The 13,252-nt window shown below is 35.0% G+C and overlaps 1 protein-coding gene across 1 annotated transcript; it reads left to right on the forward strand.

Annotated features, from left to right (window-relative positions):
- Positions 1–6,353: 6,353 nt before the first annotated feature.
- On the forward strand, positions 6,354–13,237 carry LOC130052272 (procathepsin L-like). Its single transcript, XM_056156723.1, has 8 exons — positions 6,354–6,569; positions 6,736–6,875; positions 9,337–9,442; positions 11,169–11,315; positions 11,663–11,780; positions 12,052–12,152; positions 12,318–12,592; positions 12,753–13,237. The coding sequence occupies exons 1-8, from the start codon at positions 6,567–6,569 to the stop codon at positions 12,850–12,852; spliced, it is 990 nt and encodes a 329-aa protein (XP_056012698.1). The 5' UTR covers positions 6,354–6,566; the 3' UTR covers positions 12,853–13,237.
- The last annotated feature ends 15 nt before the right edge of the window (positions 13,238–13,252 follow it).

The raw sequence follows: 13,252 nt of genomic DNA on the forward strand, positions 1-13,252 counted from the left end.
CGACACGCATGACGGACATCTGTAGCTGTGGGTTTTGTTATGAAGCTGTAGAGTATTTGTTTGACCTATACCAACGACTTTTTACCCATTTTCATTCTTATGTCGATTCGATATATCCCAGTTAACTCGAAATAAAAGATATGAGAGTCTTCCAATCCACTTCATATTTACATGTAGATATTTTACTGAAAAAACAAACTATGAACATAGCTAAAGACTTCAGCTTCGTCAACTTCCCATATTGTGTTTTAACAATATTCCATTATATCCTGCATGTGGGGGTTTTTTTTTCTTTCAACTGATTCGATACGATACACGAGAGTGTGTTCTGTGGATGATAAATTTTCAAATTGGGGCAGGCTACTAACAAATAAGATGATATCAAAGGGTTTTCAACAGTCTCGTTCAAAATCAGCATTTCACAAATTATATGGTCGTTATAATAATGATATAATTTGCAAATACAAACTATAACTGGGTCGAATGCTGTCCAAGTGTCATAGTTCTTTACATACTCATTTTAACTACGGATTACTCCGTTTACCTGATCAAGATATAGGGCTTACTGCGGATGTGACCGATCAACAGGAGGTACTTACTCCTCCTAAGCACCTGATCCTACATCTGGTATATTTAGGGGTTTGTGTTTGCCCTTCTCTTAATTTTGTATTCTTTATACATGTAGAATTTATGAGATGGCTTACTGTTTGTTATCTTCACTTGTTCAAATATCATGGCTAAAGTGAACGTTCTAGTAATGTTTCTGATCCCTAGAATTAGAATTTATTAGGTTGGCTTTTACAGAGTTTTATGACCAATTTTTCCCACATGAATTAGTCCTTTTCTCAACCATTACAAAAGAGGGTTAAAAATGGACGAAGAACTTTTCAAATGTATATTTCAATAAAAGCAAGTTACGAGGCCCTTATAAATCTATTAAGTAGTCCGATCTTTCAGATCTAGGTTCTGTGGGTGCATGTGATGTGCATTTTGGGGTCTTTTTGTTGGAATTGGTCAACCGAGTGCACTTTGTTTGTACATGCATTGTACAATATGATGCCTTGTAGGTGGTACGGCCAATTTTTCTGACTCCCTTCCGGGAAAAGCTCTGACGGGAAAATGGAAGAGATAGAGTATGTGGACCGTACTCCACTATCAGATATATTTGACTTTCTTAAACTTTAATTTGCTGTCGATGAAAGAGAGTTCGATTTGGGAGACACCACTGACAAGAAATCGGACTTGTAGGTTTCCTCCGTACACTCCAATTTCCTCTCACAAAATGACTCCTTAATGCCAACACCCATAAAAGTCGGCAAATAGCTAGTATATAGCTAATGTTCATTGTTCGTATTTCCGACATTAAAAATAAAAATCATTATAGAACTTCATACTTGTTAGCTGACCTGTTTTTATATTCATATGAAGCAGAATTTATTCAAAAACTTCTACGTGAGAAGAAAAAATCTCTCGCTGTGACCTTCAATTCGACTTTTAGATATATCGATAACGTTTTGTCTATTAACAATGATAGCTTTCATTCATATGTCGATTTGATATATCCCTGTGAGCTCGAAATAAAGGACACCACAGAGTCGTCCACTTCTGCTTCATACTTAGATATTTTATTGAAAGTAGACATTAACGGCAAACTGACAACTCAACTGTATGACAAACGGGATGATTTCAGCTTCTCCATCGTCAACTTCCCATATTTGTGTAGCAATATTCCATTATCACCTGCATATGGTGTTTATATATCTCAATTGATTCGATATGCAAGAGCTTGTTCTGGGTATAGTCAGTTTTTAAATCGAGGTAAGCTACTGACAAACAAGTTGATGGTACAGGGATTTCAACAGTCTCGATTGAAGTCAGCATTTCGCAAATTCTATGGTCGTTATAACGATATAGTTCGTCAATACAACCTCACATTGGGTCAAATGCTGTCTGACGTGTTTCATACCGATTGTTAAGCCGTTCTTGACACACTGATTTTGACTGCGGATAACTCCGTTTACCTGATCAGAATATAGGGCTCACGGCGGGTGTGACCGGTCAACAGGGGATGCTTACTCCTCCTAGGCACCTGATCCCACCTCTGGTGTTTCCAGGGGTCCGTGTTTGCCCAACTATCTATTTTGTATTGCTTGTAGGAGTTATGAGATTGATCACTGTTCGTTATCTTCACCTTGCACTTACAGGGACTTGTTCACGGTTGGGATTTTTTATTTTTTTTATTTTTTGAAAAATGATGTTTTTTTAAAGTTTTTTTATGTTAATCCTTAAAAATACAACTCATTTAAAGTTGGCAACCAGAATGTGGACTTTCTTAATGCAAAGATAAGAACAATCTCTTAGCCTTGACTCTGTGTTTATGTAAACAAGACTCGAACTTTGTTTATGTTTACAAACATACTAGTTGAATTTAAAGCATCTTAATTTTCCACGGACACAAATTTAAACTTTGAATTGACACATTTATCTAAGGAATATTTTGATCGATGATCATAGATTTTCAAAATTTTGTAAACAATAACATACATTATATGTATCTCAGTCTTTGTTTACACAACAAATAATAAACATTCTATAATAAGCTTCTGTCATAATGTATAACCTTAATTTTTTTGTAAAACCATTTAAACACATTAGGCAGTAGATTTGGATCATTAAATGAAAGCAAACTTTGGGGGAAATCGTGAATTAGTCCCTTTAAGCTCGTTCATGTGTTAGGTCTTATCTATTCCCCGCTGACAACAGACTGCAATCTAAATTGCCAGTCGCGAAGTAAGCATTACAGGATAAGTACCAGAATCGGGGTTATGATTGCAATGGATTCCCGTGAAGAGAGTGTAAAACATTGTTCTTTGTTAAATTAACACTTAAATGGGTGAGATAAATACAGATTTTCGTATTTTGAATTCGATCGGAGCGGTATCCGAGTTTAAGGTGCTTTGGAGTGTTACATGTAGTTTTGAGTGCTAATGGTCGGAATTTTAAACAAATTTTAAATCTTTTAAAGCGTCATTTGATTGGTTATGAGGTCTCGAAAAGAAACGTAATTTTGATGGCCTGTAAGCTGTGAGTGTTCATTGCGTCAATAACAAATCGTCATTCTCCATTTAAGATTTTAGCAACCGCTGTCAAAGCACGTTTCCATTCCGTTTTCATAAAATCGGTATAAGAAATCTTTATCCTGTTTGTGAAGAATGAAAACAGACTGATGGATGCGGAGGTGAAATGCTCCTCTCAATTATCCACCCACAACAGAACATTTCAAGCACTCCGTAGCCTTGCTAACACAATAAACGGCGGTCTGTTCTGTTGCCAGACAGATCGATTGTACTAATATCCAATAGTGAACATTACACTGTCGACACCCGACACCACGAACACCGTTATATCAGGTAATACTAATCATGATGCTCATCTTTTTTCCACTGACATTTCTAAAATGCAGTTTTGAGAGAGTATTTCCACTTTAATGGTTCCTTTTGGGATCAAGTGTTGGATGCCAATGGTATCGAATTGTTCATCTACTACCATGAACACTCTACACTATATAGTATTCTACAAGTTACTACTCGATGCTGGCCTGATCTTGAGTGAATTTGGCCCACAGTTTTTTAACAACTCGACTTTATTTTGTTAGATGTACACACACACACACACACACACATATATATATATAAAAATCCTGGATGCACCGTTTGAAATCATTCCGTCCAGGTGGAATGAATAATTTGAATGATTTCACGCGCATGAATCCAGGATAAATCCTTAGGCTTTTCAACTTGCTCTGACAAGCGGTGTTTGCTTTGCAAATTTAGCCATAATTCAGAAACGTTCCAAAGCTTCACTACAGGCAAAACGTATAAAATATTGGGTCAACTCTCCTGTAAAACCAACAACTGCATATACCTCATCAATTGTAAACAATGTGGACAACAATATGTTGGGGAAACTACAAACATCAGACTTAGGACCAACAACCACCGATCAACCATCAAAACCAAACGCGTGACCAAACCCGTAGGGGAACATTTCAACAAAGAAGGTCACATTTGGCAAGACATGCAAGTGGTTGTTATTGATCATAACCCATTATGGACCGATGCAGAGAGAAAGAGCACGGAAAAATCCTGGATGCACCGTTTGAAATCATTCCGTCCAGGTGGAATGAATAATTTGAATGATTTCACGCGCATGAATCCAGGATAAATCCTTAGTTAAAATCAGTTTCCATAGCCTAATCGCCAAAATTCACCCGATAAGATATCTTATTTTGTTTGATTAATATAAATACAATTCGTTTCCCCGGTTTCAAGGCTCTGACCTTGAGTTCCTTTATTTAACCTTGAGTTCCCTGTTTAGCCATAGCGAGGATTCCCAGGATTGCGATTGTTGTTTGACCTTCAATACTTCCTAATTATGTTAGAACATCGTAAGAAATCATTACAATTATGAAATTTTATAGCTCTTTCTCTCTCTCTCTCTCTCTCTCTCTCTCTCTCTCTCTCTCTCTCTCATTTTTAAAATTTTAAAATAAAAAAGGGGGGATGATAATAAAGGAAAAAATGTATTGACCTTGAAGACTAGTATTTTATTAATATATCATCTTAAGACCTCTACACTATGGTAAAACATTATTCTAAATCAACATAAATTCGGATTCGCATAGCTCTTTATGTTGGGATATCAGAATTTCTAGAATGCGGCTTCAATTTGTCTGACCTTGAAAAATATATTACCTTGAAAAATAAAAATATTATTGAATCTTTTTCCTTAGACTTCTCTCCCATTCACCTATTCGATTGTTGATTTTAATGCTAGATCAGTGTCCTTTGATTGACTTTGTTTGTTGTTTAATCGTGTTCTTCTGGCAATCATTATTTTTCGCTGTTCACCATATCCGAATCATCAATGGTACGGACTACCTAATATTGTTTTGAACTTAATCACTCCATATCATTATCTTCCCACCATTTTATTCCATAATCACATTGTTTTGTAAGATTTCCCTCTAAATTTTTCTGATTTCTGTAATTTTTCAAGAATAATTTTATTTTCATCCCGACCCGACCATGGTACAAACTCTCTAAACCATAGTCAGTAAACACGCTTTACAACGTAACCACCACCATTTTTATCACTCAGTACAATAGTGTATCACTCTTCTCACCAATGTAGTTTATCGATACTTGTCGTTTTTGTGTGTTATTTGTTTATGTAATTTATGTCTCTTGATAAAGACGCGGGTTGCGTCGAAAATTTGAGTTTTAAATAACCAACAGTGTCGTGGCCTTTTCAGTGCTTTTATATATATATATATATATATATATATATATATATATATATATAATTTGAGTTTTAAATAACCAACAGTGTCGTGGCCTTTTCAGTGCTTTTATATATATATATATATATATATATATATATATATATATATATACTATTCAAATACTTCGTTTGTGTTTCATACTTCAGAAGGATTTAGTGCACGATATCCACCCAATACTACCACGTATAATCAAAATTGAGTTTTAAATAACCAACAGTGTCGTGGCCTTTTCAGTGCTTTTATATATATATATATATATATATATATATACTATTCAAATACTTCGTTTGTGTTTCATACTTCAGAAGGATTTAGTGCACGATATCCACCCAATACTACCACGTATAATCAGAAGGTTCAGAATTCTATTCAGTACTCGGATTAGCAGATTCGGAAGTACATTCATTCATGACATTATCGATTTCAAAATTTGAATCATATCTTTTTTTTTAAAAAATGCTTCGTAGGCAATCGATGTTTCTGTTTGGATAAATTAGTGTTTGGGTTTCTTGTATATTTCTATATTTGTTTATCATATTATACCTTCTTGGTATTTCTATACAAACGGATCTTTTTTATTACAAATATGCACTAATATTTCTTAATACATTTTTATATTGGTGGTAAACTTTCTGCCAGCACAATCATTTGTATTTGGTGGTGGTTGGGGATGGGGGTCTCCTCTATCGCCGCATAATGAAAGGAGGATAACTCTAACTGCGAAAACATGGTAATAATCTTTGCATAGGTTATGCCGTATGCTTTGTCGCTTTACTGTTTCCAGGTCATATTGTAAAGTATTATATTCCATACACTGTACAACACAATTCCCTTGTTGAATACAGGACTAATCATTTGAATTCATTATTATGTAATGACCTAATAAAAAAGTTAATTCTTGAATATTTATTTCTTTGTAAAGTAGACTGAATCATCACGGAAGTTTTAAAAAGTTGTTAATGACATAAAATTTACACTAGTTTAACGTTCTTAAATGACAAACCATTGTTGTGCATATGATTTATAGAATGACAGTCGCTATTATTAACCACACATAATTAATCCAAGTGCAATTTAACTTATCTTTAATAGTGAATATTATTCTTTATCACCGATTGTCAAATATTTTATATCCGCCATTCACGCTTAAGTAAAGAGAGACATTTAATAACGAGACAAACTTCCTGTTTCACGTCATTCCAAATCTTCCTGAATCAAGAACATGGTAAGATAGTACATCAAATTTTAAAATAATATACTTTATATTAATAATTTCTTCTTTGATGAATTCAGTGAAGTACGCATTATGATGAGTACATGTACTTTCTAATCAGCAAACTGTCGTGAATTTTCTTATAAATCAGATACATTGTAAAGGTGTGATTTTACAGGTGTGGAAATCTCTGCTTATTGTCGTGTTTTGCGCGTGCACCTGTTACGGTCGTCTGACCGAAGACTTCTTCGATAGAGAATGGGAGGACTTCAAACGTGTCCATAACAAAGACTACCACCAGCAGGATGAAAACAAAAGGTGGGGACTATACGAGATATATTCTGATGTTTAAATGGCGTCATAATGCATCATGTGAGTGTGTGAATGTCGTTGGCCATAAAAATCTGTATATTGTCATTATCTAGAGGAATTTAAACCCCAAGGTAATAGGATGTCCTCCTCTAACATTGTAAACATAAAATTTCATATCACCTAGTAACAAAATTACTGTTTGATAGCAAGGTTTCGTTTATGGTGTTAAATATATCAATTCTTTTGGGATTTGTTGACTGAATTTGGTTTTCTGATTAAAATTTTGTCCTACGTCTGTCAAGTATGACATTTTCTTCTCAAGAGCTAAAATACCCATTCCAACCACTTTTCATTAAAAAGCAATCTTGGGTAAAGCAAATATCAGTGTATACAAATGACCCATGGCCGCTATAGAAAGATGTATAACCGGGAAATAAAAATCTATGTTTTAAAACTCCATTTCACCAAAACATCCTAAATTTTCCTAAGTATAGGAATAGTTGTCTTAGTATAAAACTTTCTTACCAGGATTTCCTGGGGACACAGTCAATATTTATTTCCGAAAATACCGTGAATCAAATATGATAAAAAGATGTACCTGCTTCAGTAACATATTGTTTATTATCAATGACAAAATTAACATATATTATTATATTTTCTAGATGATAGATATAAATATGTGACAAGATTACATTGAATGGCAGTTTGACTGAGGTCGGAACTTTGTGAATTCGGTATCGTTGTATACAAATAAAGTGCAAATGTGAAAATGAAAGTAAGAAATTTAACGGGTTGAAGTAATCCGTGTGTACAGGTTCTTTGGTTCTTTATAGCCATATTTCCTATCACAATCATAACTAATTTGGTAGGGAATTCTAAAAGTATTCCACATAACCGCAAGTTCTTTATCAATGAGTTTTACTTATATTAATGAATTGCCAGATCAGTGCTTTTATCAAGAAATAAAATAAAATAAATCATCATTTGCTTATTGCTGACAAAGCATTCGCAAAATATTGTACAACGAATGTTGTTCAAACCACAGACACCATCATGATCCCCGGGGCCATGATAGCTCAATAAAGTTCTACATGGAATAGATTGGACGAAAAATATCTTCTCAAGAACCACAGAGGTTCAGTATGTCAAATTGATATACTATGTACAAACATCATCATGCTGTGTAGAATCATTTCACACCATGGCCTCTGGTATCAGGCCGGAGCCACAAAAGCAGTAGCAAAATTATCTAATAAACCAAACCATTTGTCAAAGTAACATGCAACCATCCTAATGTACATATTATAGTTTAAAATCAAGCTGGTTCAAACCCTGACCACAAGTGTCAGGGCCATGAAAAGGGTTAAAAGCCATACAGGAACATATCCTTTGAAAATCCTCTCACAGGAACCAAAAGGTACCATCAGTTCTTCTAGGTACCTGATCCCACCTCTGGTATGTCCAGTAGTCTGTGTTACTCCTACTGTTAAATTTCATATTCTTTATGATACTTATGAAATTGACGACTGTTCGTTTTCTTCACTTTTTTTCATTACAATTTCGTTTATATAAAGAGCTTAACGACTATCCTCCTTCCTCATTGTAAAGATTACAAACGGTTATAGTAGGTCAAAAAATACAAGTATAACATTTCGAAAGTTTTGTGTGCTTTACCAACTCATGTCATTACATTAGTGTTCCACAATAAGTTAAATATAACCTCTCTCTCTCTCTCTCTCTCTCTCTCTCTCTCTCTCTCTCTCTCTCTCTCTCTCTCTTCCCGTGGGAAGCCGTAAGCGCCGAGCATACGCCTAAAATTTGCAACCCTTCACCGGCAATGGTGACGTCTCAATATCAGTGAAAAATTCTCGATAAGAACGTTAAACAATATTCTCTCTCTCAATTACTCTGGTATAGAATTATTATCAATTCTTTTTTATGAATTTGCAAGTAAGTTTAGATAGTCAAGTCACAATATCCTACATGGATTTTCAAAATAACAAATCATTTGTCTTCAAAAAATGTCCAAATTAAAATAGTCCACATTAAGTTCATTACTTCCGTCTCAACCTCGAATTTGATTCAAAAATATTAAAAATCTAAACATGATAACGAAGGCCAGTTTATTTCCTGTAAGTTTCGTTTAATGACATTTTTAAAAAAGATGCGGTTTGTGAAACAATGATGACCCCGTTAACTCCAAGGTTAAAGTCATGAAGTCAAAACATTTGGTACGAAGAGAAAGGACTAACCGTATGAAATGTGAAAGCCCTTGAACTAACCGTTCTAAAATTACGGCCAAGATATAAAGTTTTAGCGGACAAACAGACAGACCTCGAATCTCTGATTACGGGACCATGAAAAGAGTTACAATTCTTTTGTAAACATATATCAAAATATTTCATATTTGTGTCTAAAATTTAGCACGAAATAAATCTTAAGTGTACTATTGCATGTTGAATTCTAGGAAATCAATTTGGCGGCAGAATATTGATGTCATCAATAAGCACAACATTGAAGCCGACTTGGGACACCACACATACAGACTTGGGATGAATGAATACGGAGATATGGTATACATATTTATGTTATCAGCGCTGCAAGCCAAAAACCTTGCCTCCACTCATCAAAACAAGCTTCGAAAACCACATTTATATTTCCTAAAATAACTCTTGAATTTTACAAGTCTATTAAAATCAAGTTTCAAAGATAAATTTTTCCATTCACGCATGTGACATAAAGATGGAAGAATTCATTGCTTTACCATCAATCGTTCTAATGTTTTGACTGTTCGTCGAGTGTAATATGCGACTTTGGAGTAAATAGATCCCATACATTTTTTTTTTAAATTGTCCACGGCTTAAGGAAAGCGGGAAGTTGTAAACCTGGGTCTCTCTCCTCGTACCAGATGGTATCTTAAGTACCATTTGGAATTTAGCAATGAAACTTCACATGAAGAGTCTCCATAACACGATGATGTCCTCAATTGTGTTTAGATGTACAAAGTTCACACGGCAAGGAAACGTTCCTGCATATTACCCGAAATACTCATTATGACTTCCTTCAAAAAAGGCAAAAATTTGTTTGGCAGATATCGGTCCCCCACATCTAATGCAACGAATAACTGGAGAACACTTTAACTCTAATCCTTCACACTTGGTAGACTGATATACATATCAATGTGCAGATGATCACTTCTGCTCAGATGTTTATTGGATTTTGTGCAACGGAAAACTAGAGAACACTTTACCTCTCACACTTTATGCTTGGTAGGTTGATGCACATCAGCGTACACGTGATCCCTATTGCCCATAAGGTCAGTAAGTCAAGGTCACTGCCAGACAAAGTACTTTCCTTGGGATACTTTATATACTGAAACATAATGTCGAAATCTCCTCAGTCAAGGTCACTACCATGAGAAACAAATTGTAGGTATATAGCAGATTTAATTCTCCAGTGTGTGGTGTACTGTAATTTGGCATAATATGCTTTACAAATATCGCTTGTTGAGACTTCAAATTAAATGTTTCCACTTATAAAAAATGACCCCTATTTTGTATGTAGAAAGACAGGGTCAAATAATTGACGTGTACTGTAATTTGGCATAATATGCTTTACAAATATCGCTTGTTGAGACTTCAAATTAAAAGTTTCCACTTATAAAAAATGACCCCTATTTTGTATGTAGAAAGACAGGGTCAAATAATTTTGTAACATATGGTCAAAGGTCCACAGATAATGATGATAAAATTGTATAAGAGGATTCCTGATTCATTACCTCCATTTTTACCAATTAAACAAATATAACCTGAAGCAGAAGGCATACTTAATATTCTCTGAATTGTTCATGTAAGTTTGAATCGGAACGTTGATATGGTAAGCCTTAAAATATCAACTTCATCTATATACATTTTCATTAGTTGAATTATACGGCACTTGTGGTTAAAGTTTGGTAAATCGAGAATAGTTTTTGAAGTTTCAAAAATAAGAGAATACGTATAATGAATTACTAGAATTTTTTATATAATAATTGCAAGTTAATTGAATCGTCCTCGGACAGGAAAACGTATTTCAAAATTAGAATTAGAAAATTAGAATTATTAATAGCACTGCATCTTCATTGTCTATTGACCGGCCGTGCTGGCTCAGAGTTGGAGCGTTTGCTTCATGACCATATGTGGTACTTTACCTACAGCTGGTCACGTCTCAATATGAGTACATTCTCGAAGGGACGTAAACATTTATAAAAAAAAAAAAGGACCAAAAACAAATCATTGTCAATTTTGTGTTGCTTCCCAGACAGCCGATGAAGTCACAGCAATCCTGAACGGTGCTCGGGGGTTTGGCCTGGTGAACGGGAGTACGTTTCTACCACCTAACAACATGAAACTTCCAGAGGCAGTGGATTGGAGAGAGAAAGGTTACGTTACTCCAGTGAAAAATCAGGTAAGCTTAAAAGAAGAAGCACTCGACCTTTATGGTTACCCTTGGTAATAATTGATTTTCATTTTAAACTTCTTTCCTAAGCTCTGGTCAGTTTAGTATATTCCGTTACGCTACAATTCCAATATCATAATGTCATTATTCGTTGGGGAAAGTAGTCCCGGAGAATTGACACTGCACTGAGTTTGCTTCTTTCCAGTCATACCAAGTTTCAAAGTCACATTGAGAGAAGAATAAAATTATGAAAATATTTTTTTCTCCACATTCAAAATCAGATACACAAAAAAGGTACACTGTACATGTATATATAGAAAGTCAAATAAATGTTTGATTTTTACCGATTCTTACAGGGTCAGTGTGGATCCTGCTGGGCTTTTTCTACCACCGGTGGTTTGGAAGGTCAACATTTTAGAAAAACGGGGAAATTGATCTCTCTGTCGGAACAGAATCTTCTTGACTGTAGCAAAGGTATGTATATATAACACGTATGTGCAATATTATTAAACTACTTTCTGAAAGTTTATTGGAGATTCGGGGCCATAAAGTTTTTGGTTTGTCTGTTTGACCGCTAAAACTTTAACCTTGACCATAACTTTTGATGAATGGTGATGAGACATTCATATTTTACATGTGTATACCTTGTATTATATATTAAATTGTTCAGGAAGACTTATCTGGGCAATATTACAACATTCATGTTCGATCAAGTACTTTGATAACTGGTCTACATTATGCGCAGAAAACATGGGATGTAACGGAGGACTTCCAGAAAAAGCCTACAAGTATATTAAAGAAAACGGAGGCATAGACACTGAGGAGTCCTACCCGTATCTTGGAAAGGTAAATTGTGAACGGGATATATTAATATTAGAACTTCGTCACATAAATTGTACATATATTCATATATGTATAGAACAAATGTAGATATTCATATATGAACAATGATAAACATTATGATGACGTAAACATCCTACAACGCCTGGTGTTGAGTTTCAATATTTATAGGATAAAAATACCTGTCAGTATCGACCTTCAGAGGTCGGGGCCACTTGTCAGGGCTTCGTTAAAGTCCCTGCCGGTGATGAACAGAGCCTCCAGAAAGCAGTGGCTAGCGTGGGTCCAGTCACAGTATGTATTGATGCCAGTAAGCAGTCGTTCCACCTGTACAAAGAGGGCGTGTACTATGAAAGCACGTGTAGCAGCATCATATTTGACCACGCCGTTTTGGCTGTTGGATATGGTGTATACCAAGGAAAAGACTATTGGCTTGTGAAAAACAGGTAAGATAGACCTTGGGTTTTTTTTTTGTTTGACGTGCACATCATAATACAAGGCATTTAGAAGTAAATGAAATGATTTGAAATATAAGGCTGTTCAGTATATTGACACTCCAGACTATTTCTTGTTATGCTTCAGTGACATTGACTTTGTAAATTGCAGCTGGGGATCGTCCTGGGGTATGAATGGCTATATAATGATGTCCCGTAATCAGGACAACCAGTGTGGGATTGCGACTCATGCCGTGTACCCGACCGTGTGAAGGTCATTGGCGTCAGAAGCCAAAGATTGACACTCTAGACTATGCTCCAAAGAATTTGAATTCATCACTAAAACTCTTTACGTAAATATGTCTGATCTCACTATGTAACACTGGATATTCTGATTAAAATGTGTACAAACAAATCACGTAGAGATCTTCCGTAATCAATAATGGGGAAGCTGGCTAGGTTCCAAAGAATTTGAATTCTATCTGAAATGGGGGTATTATGTACAGGACAGTTCATGTTATTTAAAAATATTGGCATATGAGTTTGTGACACAATAAAGCAATGTACATATGAGAATACCAATGTAGACCATGTCCTTGTTAAATTCTTTGCTTTTATAATTAAAATGTAATAAAATTTGGTTTCAACACATGATAACAGTAGATTTATATT

This window comes from Ostrea edulis, chromosome 2 (assembly GCF_947568905.1).
Source record: "Ostrea edulis chromosome 2, xbOstEdul1.1, whole genome shotgun sequence".
Lineage (NCBI taxonomy): Eukaryota > Metazoa > Mollusca > Bivalvia > Ostreida > Ostreidae > Ostrea > Ostrea edulis.

Coding starts and splice junctions, on each gene's coding strand:
- LOC130052272 (XM_056156723.1), top strand. Junction 6,876..9,336: donor CAGCAGGATGAAAACAAAAG/GTGGGGACTATA, acceptor GTTGAATTCTAG/GAAATCAATTTGGCGGCAGA. Junction 9,443..11,168: donor TGAATGAATACGGAGATATG/GTATACATATTT, acceptor GTTGCTTCCCAG/ACAGCCGATGAAGTCACAGC.